This window comes from Plasmodium relictum, assembly GCF_900005765.1.
Source record: "Plasmodium relictum strain SGS1 genome assembly, chromosome: 11".
In the NCBI taxonomy this organism is placed as follows: domain Eukaryota; phylum Apicomplexa; class Aconoidasida; order Haemosporida; family Plasmodiidae; genus Plasmodium; species Plasmodium relictum.
Genome location: NC_041689.1, coordinates 1,046,166 through 1,072,781, shown reverse-complemented (window position 1 = coordinate 1,072,781; position 26,616 = coordinate 1,046,166). Strand labels below are relative to the sequence as shown.

General features: G+C 19.0%; 8 protein-coding genes and 1 non-coding gene across 9 annotated transcripts; 5 read left to right on the top strand and 4 right to left on the bottom strand.

Moving 5' to 3' along the window:
* Window positions 1-288: 288 nt before the first annotated feature.
* PRELSG_1127300 (conserved Plasmodium protein, unknown function) lies at window positions 289-4,062 on the bottom strand (the record flags this gene model as incomplete). The annotated part of the gene is made up of 1 exon (XM_028677550.1): window positions 289-4,062. One exon carries the CDS (start codon window positions 4,060-4,062, stop codon window positions 289-291), a length of 3,774 nt encoding a protein of 1,257 aa, XP_028533928.1.
* Window positions 4,063-5,484: 1,422 nt separating this feature from the next.
* On the bottom strand, window positions 5,485-6,411 carry PDX1 (pyridoxine biosynthesis protein PDX1, putative; the record flags this gene model as incomplete). Its single annotated transcript, XM_028677549.1, has 1 exon — window positions 5,485-6,411. One exon carries the CDS (start codon window positions 6,409-6,411, stop codon window positions 5,485-5,487), a length of 927 nt encoding a protein of 308 aa, XP_028533927.1.
* A 923-nt stretch (window positions 6,412-7,334) lies between these two features.
* On the top strand, window positions 7,335-9,275 carry PRELSG_1127100 (mRNA binding Pumilio-homology domain protein, putative; the record flags this gene model as incomplete). The annotated part of the gene is made up of 1 exon (XM_028677548.1): window positions 7,335-9,275. One exon carries the CDS (start codon window positions 7,335-7,337, stop codon window positions 9,273-9,275), a length of 1,941 nt encoding a protein of 646 aa, XP_028533926.1.
* A 1,232-nt stretch (window positions 9,276-10,507) lies between these two features.
* On the bottom strand, window positions 10,508-11,303 carry PRELSG_1127000 (protein SYS1, putative; the record flags this gene model as incomplete). The annotated part of the gene is made up of 3 exons (XM_028677547.1): window positions 10,508-10,620; window positions 10,797-10,912; window positions 11,041-11,303. The coding sequence occupies 3 exons, from the start codon at window positions 11,301-11,303 to the stop codon at window positions 10,508-10,510; spliced, it is 492 nt and encodes a 163-aa protein (XP_028533925.1).
* A 2,726-nt stretch (window positions 11,304-14,029) lies between these two features.
* ALV7 (inner membrane complex protein 1j, putative) lies at window positions 14,030-15,625 on the top strand (the record flags this gene model as incomplete). Its single annotated transcript, XM_028677546.1, has 1 exon — window positions 14,030-15,625. The coding sequence occupies one exon, from the start codon at window positions 14,030-14,032 to the stop codon at window positions 15,623-15,625; it is 1,596 nt and encodes a 531-aa protein (XP_028533924.1).
* A 1,042-nt stretch (window positions 15,626-16,667) lies between these two features.
* On the top strand, window positions 16,668-17,648 carry RPP1 (ribonuclease P/MRP protein subunit RPP1, putative; the record flags this gene model as incomplete). Its single annotated transcript, XM_028677544.1, has 1 exon — window positions 16,668-17,648. The coding sequence occupies one exon, from the start codon at window positions 16,668-16,670 to the stop codon at window positions 17,646-17,648; it is 981 nt and encodes a 326-aa protein (XP_028533923.1).
* Window positions 17,649-18,814: 1,166 nt separating this feature from the next.
* On the bottom strand, window positions 18,815-18,896 carry PRELSG_1126700. The gene has a single exon. It is a non-coding gene; the product is annotated as a tRNA-Ser (tRNA).
* Window positions 18,897-19,563: 667 nt separating this feature from the next.
* Window positions 19,564-24,418, top strand: PRELSG_1126600 (conserved Plasmodium protein, unknown function; the record flags this gene model as incomplete). The annotated part of the gene is made up of 4 exons (XM_028677543.1): window positions 19,564-23,787; window positions 23,903-24,004; window positions 24,086-24,155; window positions 24,237-24,418. The coding sequence occupies 4 exons, from the start codon at window positions 19,564-19,566 to the stop codon at window positions 24,416-24,418; spliced, it is 4,578 nt and encodes a 1,525-aa protein (XP_028533922.1).
* Window positions 24,419-25,668: 1,250 nt separating this feature from the next.
* Window positions 25,669-26,463, top strand: PRELSG_1126500 (nascent polypeptide associated complex alpha chain, putative; the record flags this gene model as incomplete). Its single annotated transcript, XM_028677542.1, has 3 exons — window positions 25,669-25,975; window positions 26,103-26,210; window positions 26,327-26,463. The coding sequence occupies 3 exons, from the start codon at window positions 25,669-25,671 to the stop codon at window positions 26,461-26,463; spliced, it is 552 nt and encodes a 183-aa protein (XP_028533921.1).
* Between the last annotated feature and the right edge of the window lie 153 nt (window positions 26,464-26,616).

Below are 26,616 nucleotides of genomic sequence, written 5' to 3'. Positions count from 1 at the left end.
TATATATATAATTAATTATTTATCGATACAAAAAAAAATATATCGAAAAAAAACTTATTTTATAAAAAATAATATATATATTTAATAAAAAAAATAATATATAATATACTTCATATTACTAATTACTTTTCATTTCAATATGAAAAGAACTAAATATTTTTAATTTATTATTTTAATAATATAATGGGATATATTTAATATTTGTGTCACCAAAAAAAAAAACGAATTTATGATGAAAAAAAATGCAACAATAGATTATTATATATATATATTTAATATACTTTTATTTCATTTAGAATTATATTTAAAATAAACCATTGATCCGTCTTTTTTGTGAGACAGATTTATTCCTTCAATAATTCTTGAGTAAAAACAATTATTATTAACTGTTATATCAACAAAATTTTCATCTAAATTGATATTTTCGCATATTTCTTTACTAGTAGAATAAAATCTTTTACCAGGAAGATCTTTTAGTATTTCTAAATTTCTATCAAATAGTACTTTCTTGCTATTATTGTCAGATAAAACATTATTTGAGTCAGTAGAATTATTTAATTGCTCCTCTATTTTTTTATTATTATCATTATCATCACTAGAAGAAAATTCTAAGATATCAATATCTGAATCAATAGATTCATTAGAATCTTTAAAGGGACATTTTAAATCATATTCGCTGAAATGCTTAATATTGTTATTTTTGCCATTTGTTTTTATTAAATATTGGTTTATGAATACATCATTAGAATTTTGACTAGCTGATATTCTTCCTGATTTATCAAATATTTTATCATTATTAATATTAAAAACTTGAATGGACCAATTGGATAATGTTTTTTTTAGACACAAAGAACCATTCAATCCAACAATATTAATTTTTGTTATAAATTCATCATTTTTATTATTCATTAATAAATAATTTCCATATACATTAAAACATTCTGATAATTTTTTGTATTGTGAAAACATCAGCATCCCTGTAAGACATACATAACATCCAATAAAATTATTAGCTTCATTATATATTGTTTTTTGATTATCATCATTTATATTTAAACAACTACTTGTTAATATTTCTATATTACCTTCTTCTTCTATTTGTTTAGCAGACTCTTTTTTTTCTGAATTTTGTTTTTTTAAGAAATTAGCAGTTAAGCCTGTTAAATTAAAGTTTAAAATAATTTGCAGAGAATTCAAAATACTGCATAAGTCATTTATAAAAATTTCTTTACAATTAATGCTTTCATTTTGATTAGTATATACATTAGTGCTGTAGTGTGTAACTGTTATAGAGATAACATTTTTTATATAATGTAAAGACTCCCTTGCTTCATATAAACATTCATCATGAATATAATTGTTATTTACCCAGCTTATATGTTCAGCTACTTTTTTATATTTTGAAATTACATTTAGAGAGCGCTTAGAGGAGTCTGATAATGCACCATATGTAATAAGATGTTTCGATTTTTCTAAAATTAATTCTACAATATCTGATTTAATAATCCAAGGAGCATCAATAACACAAAATTGAAAATGAAATTTATCCAAGCAATCTATTAAATTGTTTTTCAAGTATTCTACATTATCATAAGATGTTTTTTTTTCTTCTATATTATTTAACTTCACCACTTCATCATTTTCATTTTTTTCTTTTTCTAATTCATATAAATCTTCTAAAGAGAGAACTTTATTTTCATCATAAACTTTTATGATTTTTATTTCACTTAAATTAAAGTTTTTTGATGCTTTATCGTAAGAAGAATGTTGATATTTTATTTTCATGTACTTTAAAACTTTTTCCTCCTCTTTAGAAAGTAAAAAAATATATTTCAATTTAATTCTATTTTCGAAGGATAAGTAATATAGGCCATCATTTTGTGCATAGTAATTTATACCTATCATAGCATAAGTGATCGGATTAGAGCAAAATTGGATATTATATAATAAATCGTAAGAATGGGAATTGTTATTTAAAGGAATATTTTTGTTTTTATTTTCTTTATTTGCTAATTTGATAGCTGATCTGATAAATTTAAGGGATTTATTATAATTACGTAAAATTTTATAACAAGAAGCAATATTAATATATGTTGATGAATGCCTAGAATGCTTAAATTTACGTAAGCTTTCTTTTAAATAGAAAATAGATTTTTCAAACTCCCCAAATTTCATACATACATGCCCACATATATCTGCTATATCTTCATCATTTTTAAAGGAATAATAATTGTTATAGCATTCTTTGATATCTAGTAATATATCCTTTTCTGTTCTACCATTAATATTAGGATAACAAGCTAAATTTATAAAAGAGTTTCTAATATTAAAAAAAACATCTGAATCATAATTAGAATATCTCAATAAAGATATTAACTCTTTTATATTTACATTAGCTGTATTATGGCCAATATTGTGAATTACTGATTTCTGCCAACTGATTAAAAGATCTGGTGGAAACTGTTCTATGTTATCATAAAAAGAAGCAATGGTTCCTCCAAATTTTATAGTCATATTATTTAAATTTTTTAAATTAATTTTTTTAATTTTTTTATAAACATTTTGTGCGTTTATAGAATTTTTTGAATATATTTTTGAATTACAATTAATTTCTTTTGTATCTGTGGAATAATTTGAAGTACTTGTATTTTGATCGTGAATATTTTTTATATTTTTTTTAAAAAAATCTATTATATAAAATTTTTTTTTATTGCATAATTTTTCATTTAATACATTATTATTAGTAGTGGAAGTCTTACTTTCTTTTCCATTTTTAGCTTTATCATTTTTTGGATGCATTAATAGAGTGACTATCTGAAAATTATCTGAGTAAGGAGTATATATATAATATCCACCTAAGGAGAGAAAAAAAAGACAAATTGCATTTAAGTTAACCATAAAAGATAAGCTACCATGGACTACTATATGAGGATCTCTGTAACCTCTAAACTCTTCATATGATTGATATCCTTTATCCCCTATTAAACACAGCAATTTATTATTACTCAATTTTAGCATTCTTTTAAATAATATGAAAGCTCCTACAGGAAATACAAATGATAAACATTGATTAAAATATGAATACAATTTTAAAACTGTATAAATATCTTCATATTTTCTTAAATAGTCAGATGCTTTATTTGTTTCTTTTTTTTTAATTTCTTCCTCAATATCAACTTTTTCCCAATCCCATGTAACAGACATTCTTAACATTATATCAGAATTTGTTTTATCTTTTTCTTCATTTGGTGAATATACTGACAACAAAGCCCTTTTAAAATCGTTTTCACCATTTACTATCCATGCATCTGTTAATAAAGAATCCAAAACATAATTACATATTAGAACTATTGGTGTATCAGATGGAATATATTTTTTTGATATCTCCAAATAAATTTTGTCAGTAGTTTCATTTCCATCAAAAAAAGCAAAATCCAGCATAGAAAAATTAGAGTTATGTCTACTTTTTTCTTCTGCATAATTTGTTTCACCGCATGAAGAACAGCAAGAATCATTTGTTGAAGAATCACAACTTATATCGTGCCTTTCATATTCTGAATCTTCATATGAGTTATTTTTACTTGTATATGTTTGTTCACTGCTATTTCCACTATTAATATATTTTTTTAACCTTTCATTATTCATACAGTAAGTAATATTATCTTTAGCTACATCAGTAAAAACATATATAAATGGTCTTTCAGGTAAATTCATACTTTTAAAAAATTTTTTGTATTTTGACAATGCTCTTAAAATTAAATAAGTAAATTTTCCGTGACCTGCACCAATTTCTAAAATATAAATAGGAGCATTACGATCACACTCATTACTATTGAACCAATCTTTCATATAATTTATTATTACTCGTGCATAATCTTTAGCTAGTTTACTATTGCTAGTTACGAAAGAAGGTACTACATTTTCTTTCCATGCATTTATAGCTGCTTTTTTATAATAATTCTGTAGCATATTCCATATTATACTATCACATAATGGTTCCTTTTTTGATATGCAATATTTTTTTGATGGATTTTTTTCTATTATTACTTCTCCTCCTATCATTGTTTTTCCTTATCTGAATTTATAAATATATATATATTTTTAACAAAATGTTATGTCACTAGCACTTATATGTTGCAATACCTACAAACATGAATAAATGCATATGTATACATGTATATATATAAATAAATTCGAAAATTAGAAATACTACATTCTATTAGTTAATTAAAGAACTTTTTTTTTTTTTTTAAATTATTTTAACTATCTTAATTCAAAAATGTAAATTCTCCAAAAAGTTATGTAAAAAAAAGAATATTATATAAATATCTGTCTAAATTTTATTATTTCATTTAATAAAAACGTTCAATTTTTAATAAAAAAAAAAAAATCCCACAGGATTACACACTCGATCTTTATTCATTAAAAAATAAAATATTAAAAATTTACAAAAAAATAAAATTTAATATGTAATTAAATTAGTAACAACAAAAAAAAAAAAAAAAAAAAGAAATTTGATAAAAAAAGTAAACATTGTATGTTAACAATTTTTTTTTTGTTCTAAATCATAAAGTATTAAAAAAAAAAAAAAAGTAAATAAAATATCTGTATGCATGTGTACATACTATTCAGTTTTTTATTTCTTTTAAAAAATTTTATATTCCTTTTTTTTCCTTCTATGCTTCAATGTGCAAATAATTATATTAGTATTCCTTCTAATTTAGAATTTTTTTTGTAGTTACAGAAGTACATAAATATAGAAAAAACAAAAATACTATTAAAATTAATATTTCATAAAAATTATATAAGCTCCCAAAATTATAAAGAATAGTAGTTTAATATATTACAAATAATCATTAAATATTCTAAGTGGAATTTTTACTTTTCTAAAAAAAATAGCTTCATTTAAAAATTACACTTTTTTTTCAATTAAAATGATTTAACAAATAATTTTAACAAAAAAAAAAAAAATTAGAATAATAAAAATGTATGTTCATTATAATAATGTAGAAAAATATTTTTTCTTTAAAAGACTTTTCTATATATTTATTTATATTAATTTATTAAGTATTAAAATATAATTACTTTAATTATTAAAAAAATATAATTAAAAAATAAATAATGTATAAAATATACATTTCTAGATTACATTATATATGAAAAAGCTCAATTGTGACTTATTAAAGCAATAAAATAATAAAAATAGACAAAGATTATTAAAGAAAAAAAATTCTTTACATCTATGTATATTAGAGATAATAAAATTATAAGGATTAATGTATCAACCATAAATAGAATATTAAATCAAATAATTTCATTAAATATTAAAAAAAAAAAAAAGAAAAAAAAAATTAAAATCAATTTTAGATTATAGTATTTTTTTTTTGAAATTTTATGAAGTCGTATCATATGTATATAATAAATAATTACGAAAAAGTAAACCAGAAAATTTTAAATAAAATTTAAAATATGTCTAAAAAGGGATTACATAAAAGTAGACATTTGTGTTAACAAATTATTATGTTCTTCATTCTTTTTTTTATTTTTCCATTTTTCTGAAATTCTTGTGCTTCCATTCATAGCCTTTCCTAAATTATAACTAACATCTAATAGAACTTTAGGATTATTAAAATAGCTAACTGCATAAACAATGGAAGTAGCCATTTTCCTTGGGTTTTCACTTTCAAAGATTCCTGAACCAACAAAAACTCCATCCATTCCTAGCTGCATACACATAGCAGCATCAGCAGGAGTAGCAATACCACCAGCTGCAAAATTAACAACTGGCAATTTTTTTAATTTTCTCGTAAGCAATAAAAGATCTATAGGTGTATTAATTTTTTTCGAATAATTGTAAATTTCATTTTCACTTAAAGCACATAAAAATTTAATATCATTATTTAAAGTTCTTATATGCTTAATAGCTTCAGTGACATTTCCTGTTCCAGCTTCTCCTTTTGTTCTTATCATAGAAGCTCCTTCAGAAATTCTTCGTAAAGCCTCTCCTAAATTAGTGCACCCACATACGAAAGGAGTTTTGAATTTATGTTTATTTATATGATTGTTTTCATCAGCTATTGTTAAAACTTCACTTTCATCAATCATATCAATTTTAAGTTCTTCTAAAATTTGGGATTCTACAAAATGTCCTATGCGTACTTTAGCTAATACATTTATTGATACTGCTTTCTTTATCTCTTCAATTTTTATTGGATCCACACTTCTAGCTACTTCTTCTCTATTCCGGAGTTCTGATGGAATATTTTCTAAAACCATTACTCCCACAGCACCACATTCTTCAGCTATTTTTGCTTGTTCAACATTTTTTACATCCATTATTACTCCTCCTTTTAGCATTTCACAAAATCCGTGTTTTAATAAAATACCATCACTGTCCCTATGATCTTCCATTTTTTAATACTACTGCATAATAATTTATTTTTGATTGCCCTCTTTTTAACTTATTATACACTTTTTTAAAATTATATTACATATATTCTTTTAATAATATATATATATACGTATTTTTTTAAAGTTTACAAGCTTTTTAAACAATTTACATTTATATATTTTTTTTTTTTACTTATACTAAATTTATATTTAAATTTATTTTTATTTCAAAATGTATTTCTAAATTTTTTTAATTTTTTCTTCATATGTTTACTTTTTTTTTATTTTTCACAAAAAATACTCTTAATACCTTAATCATCAACATTATTCTCTATGTGACTTAAATGATTTAAAAAAAAAAAAATATTTTATGTAAACAGATTAACAATGGTAACTATAATTTACATATATATATATATAAAGATAAATCCTTAAATTTTAAAAATAAGTAGAATATGTTTTTTTTTTTTTTTTATTATAATTTTTTTTCTCTCTTTTTTAACAAAGAAATAATTTTTAGATTACCATTTCTTATTAAATATATAAAAAAAAATAATAAAAGAATAATATATTTTTATATTATTATTTATTTATCTATATTTATAAAAAAAAAATTTTGAAAAAAAAATTCAGAAATATTAACTGTATTTTAAGTATTATTTCTACTATTAATTGTAATACTTTAAACGTTAATGATTTTTTAAATGATGATAACTATATATAAAATATATCTTAATACAGAAGTATAATTTACTACACTTCTTAAATAAAAAAAAAATTTCAAATATATTTAACATAAGTATATATATATATATTTTTTTTTCCTCAAATATCAAACTAAAAGAGAAAAAAAAAGAAATAAAATTGTAAGAACAAAAGAATCAAAAAGGATAAAATAAAAAGAATAAAGGATTAAAATCTATTTATAAAAATAACTGATAAAAATGAAGAAACACTTTGCAAAACGGAAAAATAAAAAAATGGAGAAAATTTTTGATAAAAATGATGTAATAAATATTAAAAAAAAAGAGAAAATAAAAAAAGAGAAGAATAAAAGGGATAATAGCATTCCAGATCATAAAAAAAATTATAAAAAAATTATGAAAAATAAATTTAATGGAGATATTTCCAAGGAATCAAAAAGTAAAAACAACTCAAAAATAAAAGATGATTATTTAAATGAAAAATGTAGGAAAATTATGAACGATGAAAACTTATCTAAATCAAAAAAAAAAAAAATGATAAAGGAACTTAAAAAAAAAACAGTAAAAGAAAATTATGATTATTATAAAAAACTGAGAATATATTTGAACGATTTATTAAAGACTAAAAATAAAACAGAAAAAAAGAAACAAGTGGGTATTATTTATAATGAATTAAGAAAAGTTGAATTAATAAAATTTTCTCGTACTAACTTAGGTTATCATATTATCTCTGCTTTAATTATAAATGGAGAAAATGAAATTCAAAATAAATTATGGGAAAGTTTTTATGAACATTTTAATGATATCTGTACATTTAATTTTGTTTCCTTAATATTTCAGTGTTTTTATAAACATGGGAATGAAAAGATAAAAAATGATATTTATTCATGTTTAATAAAAAATACTAAAACTTTTTTAACAAAATTTGCCTCAAGATTATGGCATACAGTTTTTAAAAAGTTAAAAGCGTCTAAAAGAATAAGAATGATTAATTATTTGATAGTCCCCAACATTAATGAATTAAAAAACATTTCTTCTGAATTTTTAAAAAAATCTTCGAAAGAGATGCTTACTAATTTTAGCGAAGAAAATAAAAATTCAATAAAAAAATATTTAATCGAAATTATTGAAAATATTGTGGAAAAAGAATTGTTATATAACATTGTTTCTCATAATATTATTTTAGTTGCATGTGAGATTTTAAGCGATGAAGAATTAACTAATTTAATGGAAATAATACATGAGGGATGCGAATATTTAATATCAACAAATATTGGTAATAAAGCATTAATTTTTTTATTAGGATATAGCACAAATAAACATAAAAAAAATTTAATAAAAATATTAAAAAATGATATAATAGAATTATGCAAAAACAGTGTAAACTTTTTATTAATAACTAGATTACTAAAAATAACAGACGATACGAAACTTTTGAATAACTTTATCGTCAAAAAAATTGTAAGTGATTTTGAAAATATATTTAATGATTATTATGGATTTTATGTTATTTTAGAGTTTTTTTATGATTTAAATGAATACAATGAAGATAAATATTTTTTTGTTGAATGGAAAAATATGATATATTCTAAAGCTCCGAAAAGTGTGAAAAATGGAAATAAAAGAAAAAGTGAAATTATAACACCAATCATTGAGCAATTACTGAAAATTTTTCAAGATAAGAAAAAATTAAACGAATATTTAAAGAATAAAAGATACATCATTATTATATATGAATTTTTAGCTTATACTGAAAACGAAGAAGTTTTAAAAAATTTATTATATTTTATAGAACAGATAATTTATTCATGTAAAAATAAAGAGAACATTAATGATACCTTCAATGTTAAAAATATAAATGATATATTTTTGAAACTTTTTAGTTGTACAAGAAATAAAAACATTTTATGCAAAGTTATAGATAATAATATGTTTTATGAAAAGTTATGTAATATTTTTCTTTTGAATATAGAAACTATCTTAAGAACAGAATTAATCAAAATTTCTAACAGCCTAATAACTTTTGTGAAAGAAAAAGACAATAAAATTTATGAACAAATTTTGTCATATACTCAAAAGGTTAATAATAAAGATATATACCATGAACTAAAAGGAATAATTCCGAATCTAACTCATTTTGATAGATATCTTGAACTAATTAATATTCATATTAACGAATAGAAAAAAAGTAATTAACAAAATTATAATATATTTGTTTGATGTAATGCTTTTATTTTTTATAAAAATTATAAAAAAAATTTTTTGCTTTAAAATTGAAAATAAAAAAAAATAAAAAATTATAATAATAATAGTAAATTATTTTACTTTTTTTTTTAATTAAGTTGTGTGTCAAAATTTTAATTAAGAATTTTTAATAATTAAATATTAATAAATATTTTATAAATTTTTGTTTACATGAAATTTAAAAAAAAAAAAAAACTTTTGTATAATTCAAAAAATTAGCAATAATTTAATAATATTAAAATATAATTTTTAAAAATAAGTTTTTTTGCTATAAAAAACAAAAAAAAAATTCACAGAATAACATTTCTCCTTATGTATTGTATAATAATTGAATATTTTTTATTCAATTTACATAAATTGTATGAAAAAAAAAAGAAAAAGAAATCAAAGCTTGTGTATAAGTTTTTTTATTATATTTTTTTAATTTGATTATATGCATTATTTTAAAATGAAATAATATTATACAAGATATAATATTTACTAATATTAAAAGAAATTTATAAAAATAATCATTTAAATTTTATTATATGTTATACTTATATCAAAAGTATATGTTTTAATAACATAATTCCTATTTATCATAAAACTAGGAAAGAAGAAATTATTTTAATGTGGGATCAAAACTATATTTTCTATGGTTATTTTATTATATATATAAATTAATAATATGTTGATGCCAAAACTTGTAATTTGTTGTTTTAATTGTTTATACCATACTTTATTATATTTAAAAAAATTTTTTAATGAATAAATGAATAAAAATAGTATAATCGTAAAAAAAAATTTATTTTAATTTTCTTAACCCTAATACTAAAAATATATATTTTTTCATTTTTTTCAAAGAAATATTTTATAGTTTCTACAATATACGATACATCTTTATATTTTTGTATTTAATTTCATATTCAGTCCTTTAAATTCCATATTTTCATTATTTTATTTCCTCAATGAATTTTTTGAGATTTTATTTCTTTATCATATAGATATATTTATATATTTTAATTTTTCTCCATGTTTAATTATATATTATTTTAATATTCATATAATATTATAGCAATAGAAAAATGAGTTCTTTATATATATCTATAATTATGTAATAATAATCAAGTATTACGTTATTTTAGTATTTATTTAACATAATATTATAAAAATAACAATCCCAATAATTATTATATTTTAATATTATTTATTTTAATTTCTTTCATTTCCTCCTTGTAACATATATATTCACTAATAAGCACAGTTAAAGTAATATTAAAGAAAAAATTAATATACCACATACCTAAAAAATGAGAATTTTTTGATCAAATAAAAAAGTAGAACATATTTAAAAAGTTAAAAAAAAACAAAAAAACTAATTATTTATAAATATAAATTTATTTTATCATTGAAGTATGTTAAAAAAAAATAAATGTTTTATAATAAAAAATATGAATTATATATATTTTTTTTCTTTACATGATAAAGGAAACCCTGACACTAAAACAGATAAAATAAAGTGTATTATATTATATGTTAAAACATAGTCTAAGCATTTTTTTGCTCTTTTTACAATGAGTTTTATAGGATATGACCTAAATTTAAAAAAAAGGAAATTTATAAGTATTTTTTGTTTTAATTATAACTTTTAAATATTTTTATAATTTTTAGACATTTAAAAATTCATTAGAAAGCAAAAATTTGTTCTTTTTTTATTTTTTACATTATAACGGAATTTAATATATTTATAAAAAACATGTAAAATAAAGCATCATCTCCATTAAAATAAGATTTTGTGCTAAAAATATAAGATATATTTCTAGAAAAATTAATAAAAGTAAAAAAAATAAAAACTATTGCACTAGAAATGGTATAATATAATGATTGCAAGCATAATATTTGCCATATAATAAATTGAACATTATTTTTTTGATTATTTAAAATAAATCTTCCGCTGTCTTGTCTAAAATAAGTTAATATTTTCATTTTTAAGATCCCATAAAAAGAAATTAAAGAATAAAATAAGAAGATGACAACAAAAATAAATAAAATTTGTAAAAAATAAATTATTATATGTTACTTTTCTCTGAACAAAATATATTAATTCTGTAAATTTTTAATATTAAATGCTTTTAATTGGTATTTCATAAAAAATTTTACATAACAGTATAGAAATTATAATATTAACTGTCATAATAAAAAATAATTGTTTTTAAATATTTATACATTATTATTTTTTTATATAATTCTTTTTTTTTGATTTTATATATTGCATTTTTTTTTTTTTTAATATATCTATTTTTTTATTAATTTTTCATTTTTTTTTTTTGTTTTTATTTTTTTTTTATTATCAGCATAAATTTTTTATTAATAAAATAAATTGTGAACACCCTTAAGAGTAAAACAATAAATTTATAAAGGATAAAATATGAGAAAAAATACAAAGTATTATATATTAAAATTATGTAATTTATTTTTTTTTCTTTTTTTCTTATGTTGGAATTTTATAATATATAATTTAATATTTTTCAAATTTTATATATATATATATATAAAATTACACGCTTGACAAAGGACATATTAAAGCTTCAACATTTAAAAAAAATAGATAAGTGGAATTAAAATTATTAATCTTTCCTTTTTTCAAATAAAAATTAATCATTATCAAGAATTATATATTCTATATATTACCAAAAAAAAAGAAAAAAAAATTTTTTTTTATATACTTTTTTATAATCACAATCTTATTGTGACTTTTTTTTTTTAAATGGAGAATGAAAAAATATATGAATTAATCATGATTATTTCCTTATAATAGTAATAAATGTTTATCTTATTAATATGTTTGTCTTTAAATTTGAAAATAGAGTATCCATTTTTAGTAATTCCTTTTTTTTTTTCTTTTAAAATAAAACTAAATATTATATGAAGTATATGACAACATTTCTACAATAAATGTAACAAAATAAAAATAAGACTTTATTATATTTATATTTTTAATTTAAATTTTTTTTTTTTTTTATATGTAGTTTTCTATATATTTCATTTCATAATAACTCTTACAATAATATCTATAGAATAATAATTTTTTTTTATTCTCATATTTTTTGAAAAAAAAAAAAATTTAAGATAATAATTTCTTAATATTTTTAAAGCTTAGAATTACATAAAAAAAAGAAGTTACGATTATTTCATGGTATCACTCTATTAAACCTTCTCATATTATATTAAATGCCAAAAGAAAAAATTTTTTCTGAAGGCTCTAAAATGAATAGAAATAATAAGTCTTAAATATTTTCCTATTTTTTTTTTCTTAATTCTTATAATTTACTAATTTATAATTATATGCAACCAAACATTGAAATATATACACACACCTAAGAATATTATTCTACAAAATTGTCTGCTTTATGTATATACTGTGCATAAAAGCGCACAACCGATCTAAATAATTCTCAAGTAAACTTCTTTTTTGATATATGTTTGTATATCAATGAGTTGTTTTAAGAATTTATTTAAAGTATATCATTTTATATGTAAATAAAAAGTATGTAATTAATGAATCATATCCTTATTAAAAATAGTCATATTTTATATCATTTATATATATTATTACATAAAAGAAAGGGTTTAAAATATTAAAAAATTTATTAATTTTATATATATATTATATGAACACGACATATTTTCAAAAGTAAAATTATATTAAGTTTATGTAGAATTAATAGAAAGGAGTAAAGATTATAAACTTTTATTCTTTGATAATATTTTTTTCTATATATATAAAAATAAAAGTTTTTGGAACTCAATATATGTTATTTTTATAATAAAGAAAATGTTTTAATTGTAAATACACATTGTAAATGTGATTTATTTCAAAATTTTTTTCATTTTTATTAATTCTTCTTTTTTTTTTTTTTCTGTACATCAAAACTTTAGTTTAATGCACACATGACACCTTTAAAATGGAGTTTACATAAAAAAAAAAAATAATAAAATAAATATAATACATTGTGTAATTTTTTTCACTTGTGTTTATGTATTATAACATTTTAAATTAATTCCCTTAATGCTTCTATATATATATATGCCTTTATTTTTCTTCCTTTCTGTCTATATATTTTTTTTTTCTTATTTTGATTTTTCTCTTTAATTTTTTGAAGAAAGACTAATATTATTTTTTTTTATGAATAAAGCAATAATAATAAATATTTGTATATTTTAGCATAAAATTATGTAATTTCAATAAGACAATTATTGTAATTTATAATTTGTAATTTTGTCAAATATCCTTTTTTGGATATGTAAAAGGATTAAATTAGAAGAAAAAAATTTATAAGTAGGTAGAAAAAATCTTATAAATTGAATAACAACAAAAAAAAAAAAAAAAAAAAAAATAAAATAAATAAATAAATAATTATTTAATTTTCTAAGAGAATAAAAGTACATACATATATGAATACTTTTAATTCTCCTTAATAAAAAACATGTATTTCTATATAATATTTTTGTGAAGATAAATAATTAAATTTTATGAATTATTTTATTTTATTTTTTTTTTTTTTAAAAAACTGTTATACATATAATTTATTTTAAAATATATTAAATCATTAGAGTAATTTCAGATATATTTTATGTAATCATAAATAAAATAAAAGAAATTTATAATATAAAATAGATATTAAAAAAAAGAACTATAGCAAAATTACATAATGGAAAACAGACAATGTAAATTACTTTTCAGCGACTGCTGCAAGGGAGAAAATTATGCAACTGCTAATAGTAATCTTTTAAATGAGAAAGAATATGAACATGAATATTACAACGAAGAAAATTATATAAGTGAAAATAATGAAATACCAATAATAAATGTTCAAGGGGATCAACCTGTATTTAATATTCCTGTTTATCAAGATAAGTATCTTCGTGATAAAATAATCGAGCTACCGAAATATGAAGTTCAAGATGTAGTACAGCCAAAATTTTATTGTCAAGAAACAAAACATGATGTACCTACTGTTGAACTATTATACAAAGAAAGAACAGTAAATATTCCCCAGCAAAAAGTAATTGAAACACCTGTAGAAGTAGATGTACCAATTGGATATACTCCAATTTTTTCTCCTACATGGGATATCAGAGAAGTACCAAGACCAGTACCAAAATATGAAGGAGAACAACAAATAATAGAAGTAGAAGTACCTCAAATTAAATATATAGATAAATATGTTGAAAAAGAGATAGTAGTTGATATAAAAGAAAAGATTATACCTAAAATTACAGAAGTAGAAAAACAAGTTGATGTAGTAAAATATCAATGGAAAGAACAATATCAAGATGTACCTGTATGCAAATATGTACCAAAAATAGACGTCGAATTAGACTGTCCACCACCTTTAATTGTTCCCTATCCTGAAGTTCATTTTGAAAATTCAGCCCAAATTGTCAATCCCAATCAAAGAGTAGCAGATATTTCTCCAGAGTTACTTTTAAAGAATACCAATATTTATAATATGTCCAATATGCATGTAGATGAATCAGTAAAAAAATCTTTATTAGAAATAGCAAGATTAACTCCTCCAAAAAAGATGCAAACAGATAAAAAAAAAAAGTGGTCTTTCTGTTCTTTTAAGCAATGTAATGAAAAACAAAAACTTGAAGGTGAAGACATTGATCCACAAACAGGATATCCTAAATCAATGCCTAAAGATTTTGCAGCATTTTTCAAAAAAGATTTAGATTCAGTTAAAAAACAAATGGGCCATCCAATAGATGCAAAATCTACTATTTCTAGTGATCATTTAGAAAAAAGTCCTGTTAATCCTACTATTGAATATTTAGGAAAAATTGATAAACCACCAATTGATGGAGGAAAATTAGATTCTATATCATTTAAATTACATGCTATTGAAGTGCATCAATTCATTCCAGTACCAAATCTTCCTAAACCTCAATTTCTTAATCTTGTACCTCCAGAAAAACTTGAACAAAATGATGTTTCATGCCTTCAAAATGTATTTGGTTCAGTTCCTGAGGGGTGGGTAGATCCTAACATTACCGGATTTATTGCTCCAATGATGAATGATGTGCTACATGGGAATATACAACCACAGAGCCCTTTGTTTAATAAAATAAGTATTGGAACTAATAAAAAAACTAAATCTTATATATCTATACCAGATGATTATAAAAAAAATGAAGATTCTATACAAGATAATTACAGTTCTAAAAATAGTATGAATTATAATCCCAATTCTTCATTGAATAATATTAATGAAAATGAAGAATTATGTGATGTCATTAATTAAATTTTTATTAAAAAAATATTTTTATAAATTATATTTTATTTTCCTATTTTTTTTTTTTTTTTTGTGTACTTAATTTATCAAATCAAATTGGTTTTTGTCTTTTTTACTCTTTTTTTTTTTTTTTTTTTCAAAATTATGCTAAAATTATATTTATTTTTTTTAAAAAAAAAAAAAAAAGATACTGAAATTTGTTTTTAATTATTATACTTTAAATGAAAATAAATAATTTATTATTTATAACATATGTTTTAATTTAGGTTTTTATATATATTTTGAAATAATTCTATATATATGTATATATCCATACTTATTAACCATATTAATTACATGATCCTTTATGATACATATATTTTAATATGTAGCATTCTCGCTTATTTTATCCATAATAAGGAAAATGGAACCTTTTTAATATTAACACTTCTTTTACTTTTTTGTATGATTTTTTTTTTTGTTTTTAGTTAGTATTAATACTTGTTTTTCTTTTATTATTATTATAATTTCTTTTTATTTATATATGTACCATGTTTTATCATATAGTTTAATACATTATTTATAAATTAAATTTATTTTAGAAAATGATCTTTATTTTATTTTTATTTTATTTTTTTTTTTTATATGTATTAATTTGGTTTCTATAGTTAATATTGTTTAGTTTAGTTTTTTTTTTTTTTTAATAAAATATTCCTTTAACAATGTTTTTCAAATAATATAATTCAAAAGAAATGTTAATTGTTTCATAAATATTTTGTATATATATTAATTTTTAATAGATAAGTTATTAAAATAAAATTTATAAACCTTTCATATAATTAATTATAGAGAGAAAAAACATAAAATACAAATTATATAAAATAATTTAAAATTTTCATTAAAAAATCATTTGAACTTAAAATGACCCTTTTTTTAATTCTCTTTATATATTAAAAAAAGATGATAATACAAAGGAAAATTATATAAGAAATGTAAAATATAAAAATAATGATAGAATTTTTTTTTTTTTTCAAGAATGAAAAATAATTAATACAAATATAATTGAATAATAATGTATGTAGATTTAAACTTAAAATTTTCTTCAAAGAAGAATGCAAAAGCTTTAATATTTAAAGCTCTTAATATAGGATATAATATAGTTGCTATTAGTATAAATTATGATATAAATTCTAATTTTAATTTTGATGAAAAATGGAAAATTGTAAACTGTTTTAAATATAATGATATATTACATAAATCATACAACAATGAATCAGGCAATTATTTTATTGATAATATTAATGATGTAGATGTAATGAATGACTACTTATTAAATATAAATAATAATATAGAAGAAAATTTCATTTTAATAAATAGAAGTAATACATTATGTATAAAAGATATATGTGATGATTTTATATTAAATAAAAAAAATGAAATTACAGAAGAAGAATTAAAAAAGTTATATAATTTTTTACCAAGTACACAATTTTTTTTATCAAATAACAATAGTACATATATATTAAAAAGATTAAATATAAAATATCAAGATGCTTTAAAAATAGAAAACTATTATAAATTTATTAGAGAAAATAACTTTGATTTAATAGCAATAGAAGTTACATCAGCAGAAGAAATTAATTTGGCAGCATCTAAATTTGATTGCGATATAATTTTTTATGATTTAAAGAAAAGTTTTATTTCGTTAAGAAAATCTGATATACAATCTGCATTGGATAAGGGTATTTTTTTTGAAATTTCTTCCTTGAACACAATAAGTGAAGATTACCAGTATGTTATTTCCGCTTTAAATATAAATAATTTGTTTTCTATTGTTCCTCTAAATAGACTTATATTTAGTTCAGGAAGCTTAAAAGAAAGTGAAATAATAGAACCATTGCATTTTTTGAGAATATTTTTTAATTTCAATACATTATCATATAAAGATATTATTGGATGTATCACAAACGTGCCTATTTTCTGCATTCAAAGGGCTTCTGTAAGGAAATCATTAAATACTGCAGTCTTCTTTAAATCAGTTGAGACTAAGTGAATAGTCCCACTTTATTTATTCTAAATTGAAAAAAAAAAAAAAATTATTTTCAAGATAATTGTTTAATGTACCATTTTTTGTTAATTTTATTTTTTTTAATAATAGTAATACCTTTTTCTTTTTTTTTCTAAAACATATTATAACTTTATTTTTTATAACAAATTATTTTTCATATATATTTATTATTTAAACTCCAAGTTAATATTTCTTGAATTTGTTTTTGTATTTTAAAATAATAATTTGTTTTTCATAATTCTTTCTTATACCTATTCTTTATTTAGGTTTCCAAAATTAAATAAACTAGACAATCCTAGAAAATGCATATATATTATTATTTTTATTTTTATAACTAAAAGATATTTCACATAAATATAAATTATTAAACAAAATGTTCAATATAATAATGAGTTCATAATAATGTTCTAGAAAGAATTGTTTATAATTGAAGAAATATAATTTTTTTACAATAATGAAAGTAACTTATTAAATTTTCACATATATAACACATAGATTTTTACTTATAAAAGTATATATTTGTATATATAATTATAAATTTATATTAAAAGAAAAAGAAAAAAAGGAAAAGGAAATATTGTAATGATAGGTTAAAAATAGGTATGGTAAATTATGACTCTGTTCTTAGGGCAATATGTTATTGGAAATTTATGAGATATCTTTCTACAAAAAAAAAAATGGAAATATGCTTGGGAGTTTTATACATTCTAATTATTTATTTTGGAAAGTTAAATAGTTGTATTAGTTTTTAAAGAATATTAAAAAATTATTATTTTTTTTTTTTTAATTTTTATAATAGACCAATTATTTAATTTGATATTTCATAATTAATTTTTTTTTGCATTAACTATAATTTATATATTATACAATTAAAAATATCATTTTTGTTCTTAAAATGGTTATACTTAAAATTGATTACATATTATGGGTTACCAGAACTCTCGCTTTTAATAAAGAAATAATATAATGAGAATAATATTTTTTTTTCTATTATTAAAATACTTTTTAAAAGAATACCTTAAATATTAATTATTAAACTTTTTATAAAAGAACAATAAATATCTAATATAAAAATATTTTCTATAAATTTTAATTTAAAAAATGATTGCTTAAAAAAGATATTAAAAACCAAAAAAAAGGTTTAAAAAAACCGACAGCTGCAGGATTCGAACCTGCGCGGGCAGAGCCCACTGGATTTCAAGTCCAACCCCTTAACCACTCGGGCAAACTGTCATTACCAATTAGATTTTATCCTTTAATACTTAAATTACACAATCTTATATATATATAAGCACATTTATATTTATATATGTCTCATAATTTGGTAATAGCATATAAATACTAATCATACATTAAAATTTCCTTTATTTTTTCCATCATTAACTAATATATAAATATATATATATATTTTATATCCCTTAAATTCATTAATAAAAATTTTCATTATTTTTTTTTTTATATAAGTTTGATCTTTTAACTATTTAACACATAAAACATATAATTGAAAAAGAATCAATAGAAGAGTATAAAAAGTAAATCACAACTAATAAAAAGTATGATAGAAGCCGATTGTGAATCTTATTTTGGAAAAATTTTTTACTTTTTATTACATTTAAAAATATAAAATAAAAAAAATAAAAACAGAAATAAAAACAATAATAAAAAATATATTTGAAAAAGAAATCATATGATTTTAATTAAAAATATAAGATAATAAAAATAATAAAAAAAATATGTTATTAAGATTGCTAAAAAATTTTTTTAAATAAAGATGCAAATGATGAAAAATATAGCAATGAAGCACTATAAAAAAAAAAAAAAAAATGTTCAAAATAATATATAAAATTTAGAAAATATCTTATAAAAAAAAAGAGTAGATTATAGGAACACTTATTAAAGAATGAAATTTTTTTTTATAGGAAACTTCAATAGATTGAATTCTTATTATATTGCAGGAATAGAAGCTCCTTGCATTAATTCAATTTGTAATCAATTAAAAAATAAAGTATTTTTAAGAAATTTCTGTTTTATAAACAAGGAAGATAAATGCATTGATGATTTAAGTAAGGAAAAGAAAGAAAAGGATGTTGTAAATGATATATATATTCAAAAACAAAAAGATTTTTTAAATAAATTTGAAGAGGAAAACTACAACGAAGAAGAGTATAGCACAGTTAAAATAATAAATAAAAATGACGTAAGTAATGATTTTTTATTAAACAATGAAAGATATTTAAACTTTATAAAGAAATATAACAATCAAAAAATAAAAAACAATTCCTCATCTGAAAAAAAAAATAATAGATTCAGCCAAAACATACCATTAGAAGATGGTGAAAAAAGTTTATGGGAAATTTTAAAAGAAAAAGAAGATTATCTAAGAAACAAAAAAAAACTGAAAGCATATCAAAAAGAAATTGATCACAAAATGAATAAAGAGAGTGAAAAAATAAAAAAAGAAGAAAAATTTATTGAATTAGATCAAAATGAAAAAAAAAAGAGAGAGCAATTAAATGATTATACTAAAGGTAAATATAAAAAAAAAAATAATTTAGAAGATATACATGATGACATTGATATGTTTTTAAAAAATGATAAGACATATGTTAATGATATAAAATCTTATGATGAAATTTATGAAGATTCGTCAAAAAGGATTAATGAAAATGATAAAGACCAGAAGCTAGAAGAAGAAAATTGCTTAAATGATAAAGGAAATAATAAAGAGGATGATCTTAATATAATTCAAGAAGATTTTAAGTATCGTACTATTTATGATGAAATAAATAAATTCAATAATGAATACAAAAAATTAACTAGTGATATTTTAATTAATGATTTAAATTCTCCAGAGAATAAATATTCTTCTATGACAAAGAATAATATGCTTTTTGTTGAAGAAACAGATCATATTACGGCAAAAAAATGCATTCATGATTTATCAACAGAGAATAAATTGAGAGAAAAGGATGATATTAATAAAAATAGTGAATTTTATAAAATTGATGAAATAAAAAAAAGTGACACAATAAAAGAAAATAGCAAAATTAAAGAAAAAAACATTATCGAAGTTAAACCTTCTGAAATAATAAAAAGATTAAGTGGGGAGTCCATAAGCACCATTGTTGATGGAAATATAGATAATTTAATTATACAAAGAGAAATAAATAAAGAAAAAACTGTAAATGGGATAATAAATGTAGTGTATAATAATTTGCATAATTGTGATCCTATTAATTTAAGTAGTGCACTTCTTAAAATATCTAAGTTAATAGACTCCTATCAAAAACAAAGCATCATAAAAAATTATATGTTTTTATGCATTTTAAAAAAAATTGAAGAAAGTTTAAATTTGTTTGAAACTTCTAATTTAGTTCAAATTTTTTATGCATTCGTTAAAATTGATCATTTGCCTTTTTTTTTTAATGACATCATTAATCTTATTAATAATAAAATAAGTAAGCTAGAAGCAAAACATATATGTAGCATTTTATATACATTAAGTAATATAATTATTGAAACAAATGAAAGTAGGAACTTAAAAAATAAAATTATTGATTTAATTAGAACAAATATTTCTATGTTTGTTTGTTTAAGTGATGTTATATGCTTACTTACCTCATTATCTAAATTAAAATATAAAGATGTAAATACTTACTATCAGCTGTCAAAAAAAATAGAAGAAAATTTAGATCAATTAAGTATGAAAAATATAAGCAACATACTGTGGTCTTTTAGTAATATTAATTATACGTGTAAATTAGTGAAAAAAGTTAAAAAAATCATAGAAAAAAATATTCATGATTCTAATTATTTAGATGTTATTAATATAATATATTCTTTAACAAAATTGAATGAATATGATGATTATCTTTATAATGATGTATTTTATAATGCTGTTAATATTTATATACATAATATGAGTATAAAAAATTTATGCATTATTTTGTGGTCATATACTTTTGCAAATGTTGATAAACCAGATTTGTATATTAATATTTTAACAAAAATAAATGAAAATATGAAGTACATTACTAGTAAAGATGTTGTTTCTATATTAACATGCTTAAGTAGAATTAAGTATAATTATAGATACAAGCACTTATTTAACCATTTAAAAAATAAAGTAATAAAAAATCTATATGCATTTACTCCATTACAACTAACTAATGTTATATATCATTCTTCCTTTTTGGATATATATGACCACAAATACTATTATTTATTAGTTCAGCAACTTTATCAAATAAGAAAATTGTTATATTTAGAAAATTTAACATTAATATTATATTCTTTAAAAAACATATATTATTTAAATGTACAAAATCTTGATATTTTTAAATTAATTTCTTATATTTTAGAACAAATAAAAAAGAAGTATAAATTATTGTATGGAGAAGACTGTATAAATATAATGCTAATAATAAATGATTTAATGAAATATACCAATCAAGGTTATTTAAACTTTTCATATATTTCTGAAAATAAAGATAAGAGAGATTATTTAAATATTTCAAATAATGAAAATATATCATGCACAAATAATTACTTAGATATATTTGATGATGGTGTAAACATAAGTCATTTAAATATTGATAACGAAGAAGAAGTATATTTACCATATATAAGTGATCTATTATATGAACAGATAAAAATTAGATTAAATAATTTCTGGCAATTAAGTATTAAGGATGTTAATAATTTATTAATTATTATGAAAAATGTTAATATGTATGATGATACAATAATAAATATGATAATGAGACAAATTGTTCCAATATTGTTAAAATCCTCAAATATAGAATTTTTAATTTTCTTAAGTAATATTACATCGAATAAGAATTTGAAATTTATAGCATTGACACATTTGTCTCGTAGACCTAAATTAATTAGTGTATTTAAAAAAAAAATTAATTCAATAACTCAGAATATATTGAATAATTATGAAGAGGATGAAAATGATTTGTCTGTTCATTGTCATAAACATTCAAATAATAGTTCAGGTAAAGAATGTGATATAGATATCAATGAAAAAAATAAAGAAGAAAAAGCAAACATAATAAATAGCAAAGAATTAAAAAATAACATTGATACATATAAAGATGATGAAGAGGATTCTAAGGAAAGTATAAATAGCTTTTTAAATATTAAATATTGTAATAATGAATATGTATCAAATAATAGTGCTGTTGAATTAAATTATGATATTAAAAAGAAAAACAAAATAGACATAAATAGTTGCATAGCACTTGCTTATGCTTGTTTTAATATTCATTATGAGGATGACAACATTTTGAAATTATATGATATCATTGAACATATGATTATAGAAGAAAAGAAGCCTATAAATTCCTATATGCTAATAAATTTTTTATACATTTTAACTTTAACAAATAATAAAATGGATTTATCTAGAAAATTATCAGAAGAATACATGCATCATAGATATAGTTATAATATAGAAACAAATAATATGAATCTGTGCAATGAACATGGAAATAATGTAGGAAATGCAGAAAATGAAATAAGGGATAGGAAGTCAACTTTAAGCTTTAATTTATTTTATGAATCAAATGATAAATTATCTTCATATATCCAAAAAGGAGATGAATATACCTCTCTAATATTATTAAAATTATTATATGTAAACATTTTGCTAAATAAATATAATTATTTATATCATATATTAAGTGAAATATGCAAATATTATGATGATACATATAATTATGAATTTATTATGTTATCAAAACAAGTATGCTATCATATTTATAATTTTTCCAATTTTTTTTGTAAAAATAAAGATATGCATCATATATGGAATAGAGTATCAGAAAATATATATATTAACGAAGAATATATATATCTAGATTTAAATTATGAAATAACAAATGTTAATCTTATTAATGAAAAAGATAATCAAACAATTAATTCTTCATTAAATAATAAAAAAATATGTAAATCATTAGATAATAATATGAACATTGCAAAATTTTTTTATTTTGTTTTGAATTACAATATAGACGATATCAATAGCAAAAACACTAATTATTTGGCATCCAAAAAAGAAAAAAAAAAAATAAAAATGTTTCATTTTGATCATATTATTAGTGATATTTTAAATTTCGTAAGTTATAAAAAAGAAAAGAAAAAGACAATTTATTATTTAAAAAAAAAAAAAAAAAATGAATTATTTTCATATATATTATCTACATATACATATATATTTTTTTTTTTCTTAGTTGAATATTCAATATAAAGGATCTTATATTCATGAAAATATTTACAAAATTTCTTGCTCATTTCCTTATGAAAGGCATTTAATAGATTTAATATCATATGAGGTAAAAAAATAAAATTACAAAAATAGATATTTATTATGTGAAATATAAAAATATTATTTAATTTTTTTTTTTTTTTTGAAGGATGTCTTATTTCCATCTAATAGACCATTATTATCCTCAGAACTAAGACAAAAACAACTTGCTTTAAAAGGTATTAATTAATACTCTATTTTTTAGTTTTATCGACATATAAATATATATATAAATGTTTTTCATATTTTTTATTTTATAGGATGGACAGTTCATTCTATAAATTTTAGAGATATTTATAATAGCATAAAAGACAAAAACATTATTTTATATATTTTTAATATTTGCAAAAAAATAAAAAAAGATTTAAATAGTTTACCAAATAATGAAAAAATAATGGAAGAAAAAAAATTTTGGGAAAATATCAAATATGCAAATATATAAAAAAAAAAAAAAAAATACATTTTATCTTTTTTATAATTTATATATATAAAAGAATGAGTTATTGATTTTAAAATATTTAAAAACTTTTTTTTTTATGTATTTATAAAAATTTTCTTTTAAAATATTATAAAATTTTCTATTTAAAATATATTTAAAACTATATATTTCAACAATGAATTTATAATTTCTTTGTACTTTTTAATGTTAAGATAGAATTCAAAAATTTTTTTTAATAAGAATCTAAAAAAATCTCAAATGAAATCTTTTTTTATCAGTATGAAATTATTTAAAATAACAATGACAGAAAAAATTAATTACAAAAAAAGAGAAAAATCATAAAAAAGGAAAATATTTCTGAAATTTCAAATATTTCTTATTTGTTTTTACTTTATTCACAAAAATACTTTAATATTTCGAGTATATAAACAGTAAAAAAGAAAAATATGATAAAATTATTTCACATTTTTTTCAGGTGAAGTATAAATGTATTTCATAATATTTATTTTTCTAATATAGAAGAAAAAAAGAGTACTTAAAAATAAAATAAGGTCTATATGTATAATTGAAAAAAAAGAAAAAAATATCATATTTCATATAGATATTTAATAATAATCTATAATATTTATTTTTAGTAAAAAATAAATTTTGTAACATGTTTATTTAAGGCATTTATACATTATCACCCAAAAAAAGAAATTATAAAAAAATAATAAAATAGTTATTAGCATTTATGGATATTTTTTTTTCATTATTATTTCACTTTTATATTATCTCTTTACTAAGGACTTCTATTATTCTACTGCTTTATTTTTAGTAAATTAAGAGCTTTTTAAATTTTTTTTTTTTTTTTTTTTTTTTTTATTAAACATCAAATTTATGCATATGTAGATTAAATAAGCATAATATTATACATATTCGTGCATTTATTCATTAATTTTATTTTAAATTAAATAAACATGTAAATTACAAATCAGTAAAAACAAAATTTTATATATAACGTATTCATAAATATCAAAAAAAAAAAAGGAAAGAGAAAGAAGCAATAAATATATATTTGAAAAATAAAACTATAAATTTTTTTATAACGTATACTGTTTTTTCAAAAAAATATTTTTATTCTATATCCAAAAAAATACTTTTTTTTAAAATACTTTTTTTTGAAAAAAAAAATTTCTTTTCTTTTCTTTTTTTTTAATTTTAATTTTTTTTATCTTTCTATATCTTTTCTTTTAAGTATTTAAATACAAAAAATGCAGGATAAAATAAATTCAAAAGAGGATATATCTTCGAGTTCTTCCTGTGAAGAGAATGATGAAAATAAAAATATATTAAATCCTCCCAATAGAACAAAAATGAGTAAGGGAGAAAGAAGAGCTCGAAAAATGCTTGTAAAACTTGGTTTAAAGGCAGTACCAAATGCTCATAAAGTTATCATAAAGAAATCTCAAAAGATGGTTTTCGCTGTTTCTAATGTTGAAGTTTATAAAATTGAAGGAACTGACTCTTATGTAATATTTGGAGATGCAAAAACTGATGACTTAACGAATTCAATTAACAGTAATTTTATACTAAATGATTTTTTTTTTTTTTTTTTAATGGGATTATTTTTATTAATTTCCATATCAATATTTGTGCTAGTATTTGTATATATAAATATCTTATATTTTACTTTTTTTTTTTGCAGACTTTATGCCAGAAAACCTACCAAAAGAACCTGAGATTCCTGTTGAATCCGAAGTAAATTTTGAATCAACCGAAAAAAAAGAAGAAAAAGTCAAAGATTTAGATGAAGGTATATATACGTATATTTCATTTTTTTTTTTTTTTTTTTTCAAAATAAAGTTCTATATTTGAAATAACATCTTAATAAATATTTTATTTTATTTATTTTTTTTTTTAATATTACAGAAAAATTTGATGATGTTTCAATGGATGATGTAGAGTTAATTATGTCACAAACAAAATGTAGCAGAGATAGTGCAATTAAAGCTTTAAGAAAAAACAACAATGATCTAGTTCAGTCAATAATGGAATTGAGTGGTTAAAGAAATAATAACTTTTAGCATCAACATTTCTATTTATCCCTATTTTAATTTTTTTTTATATATATAAAAATTTTTATTTTATAAACTTGTTTCTTTTTTAAAAATAATAATAATAAAAAAAAAAAAATATTTGTGAAAAAAATACGAAATTTA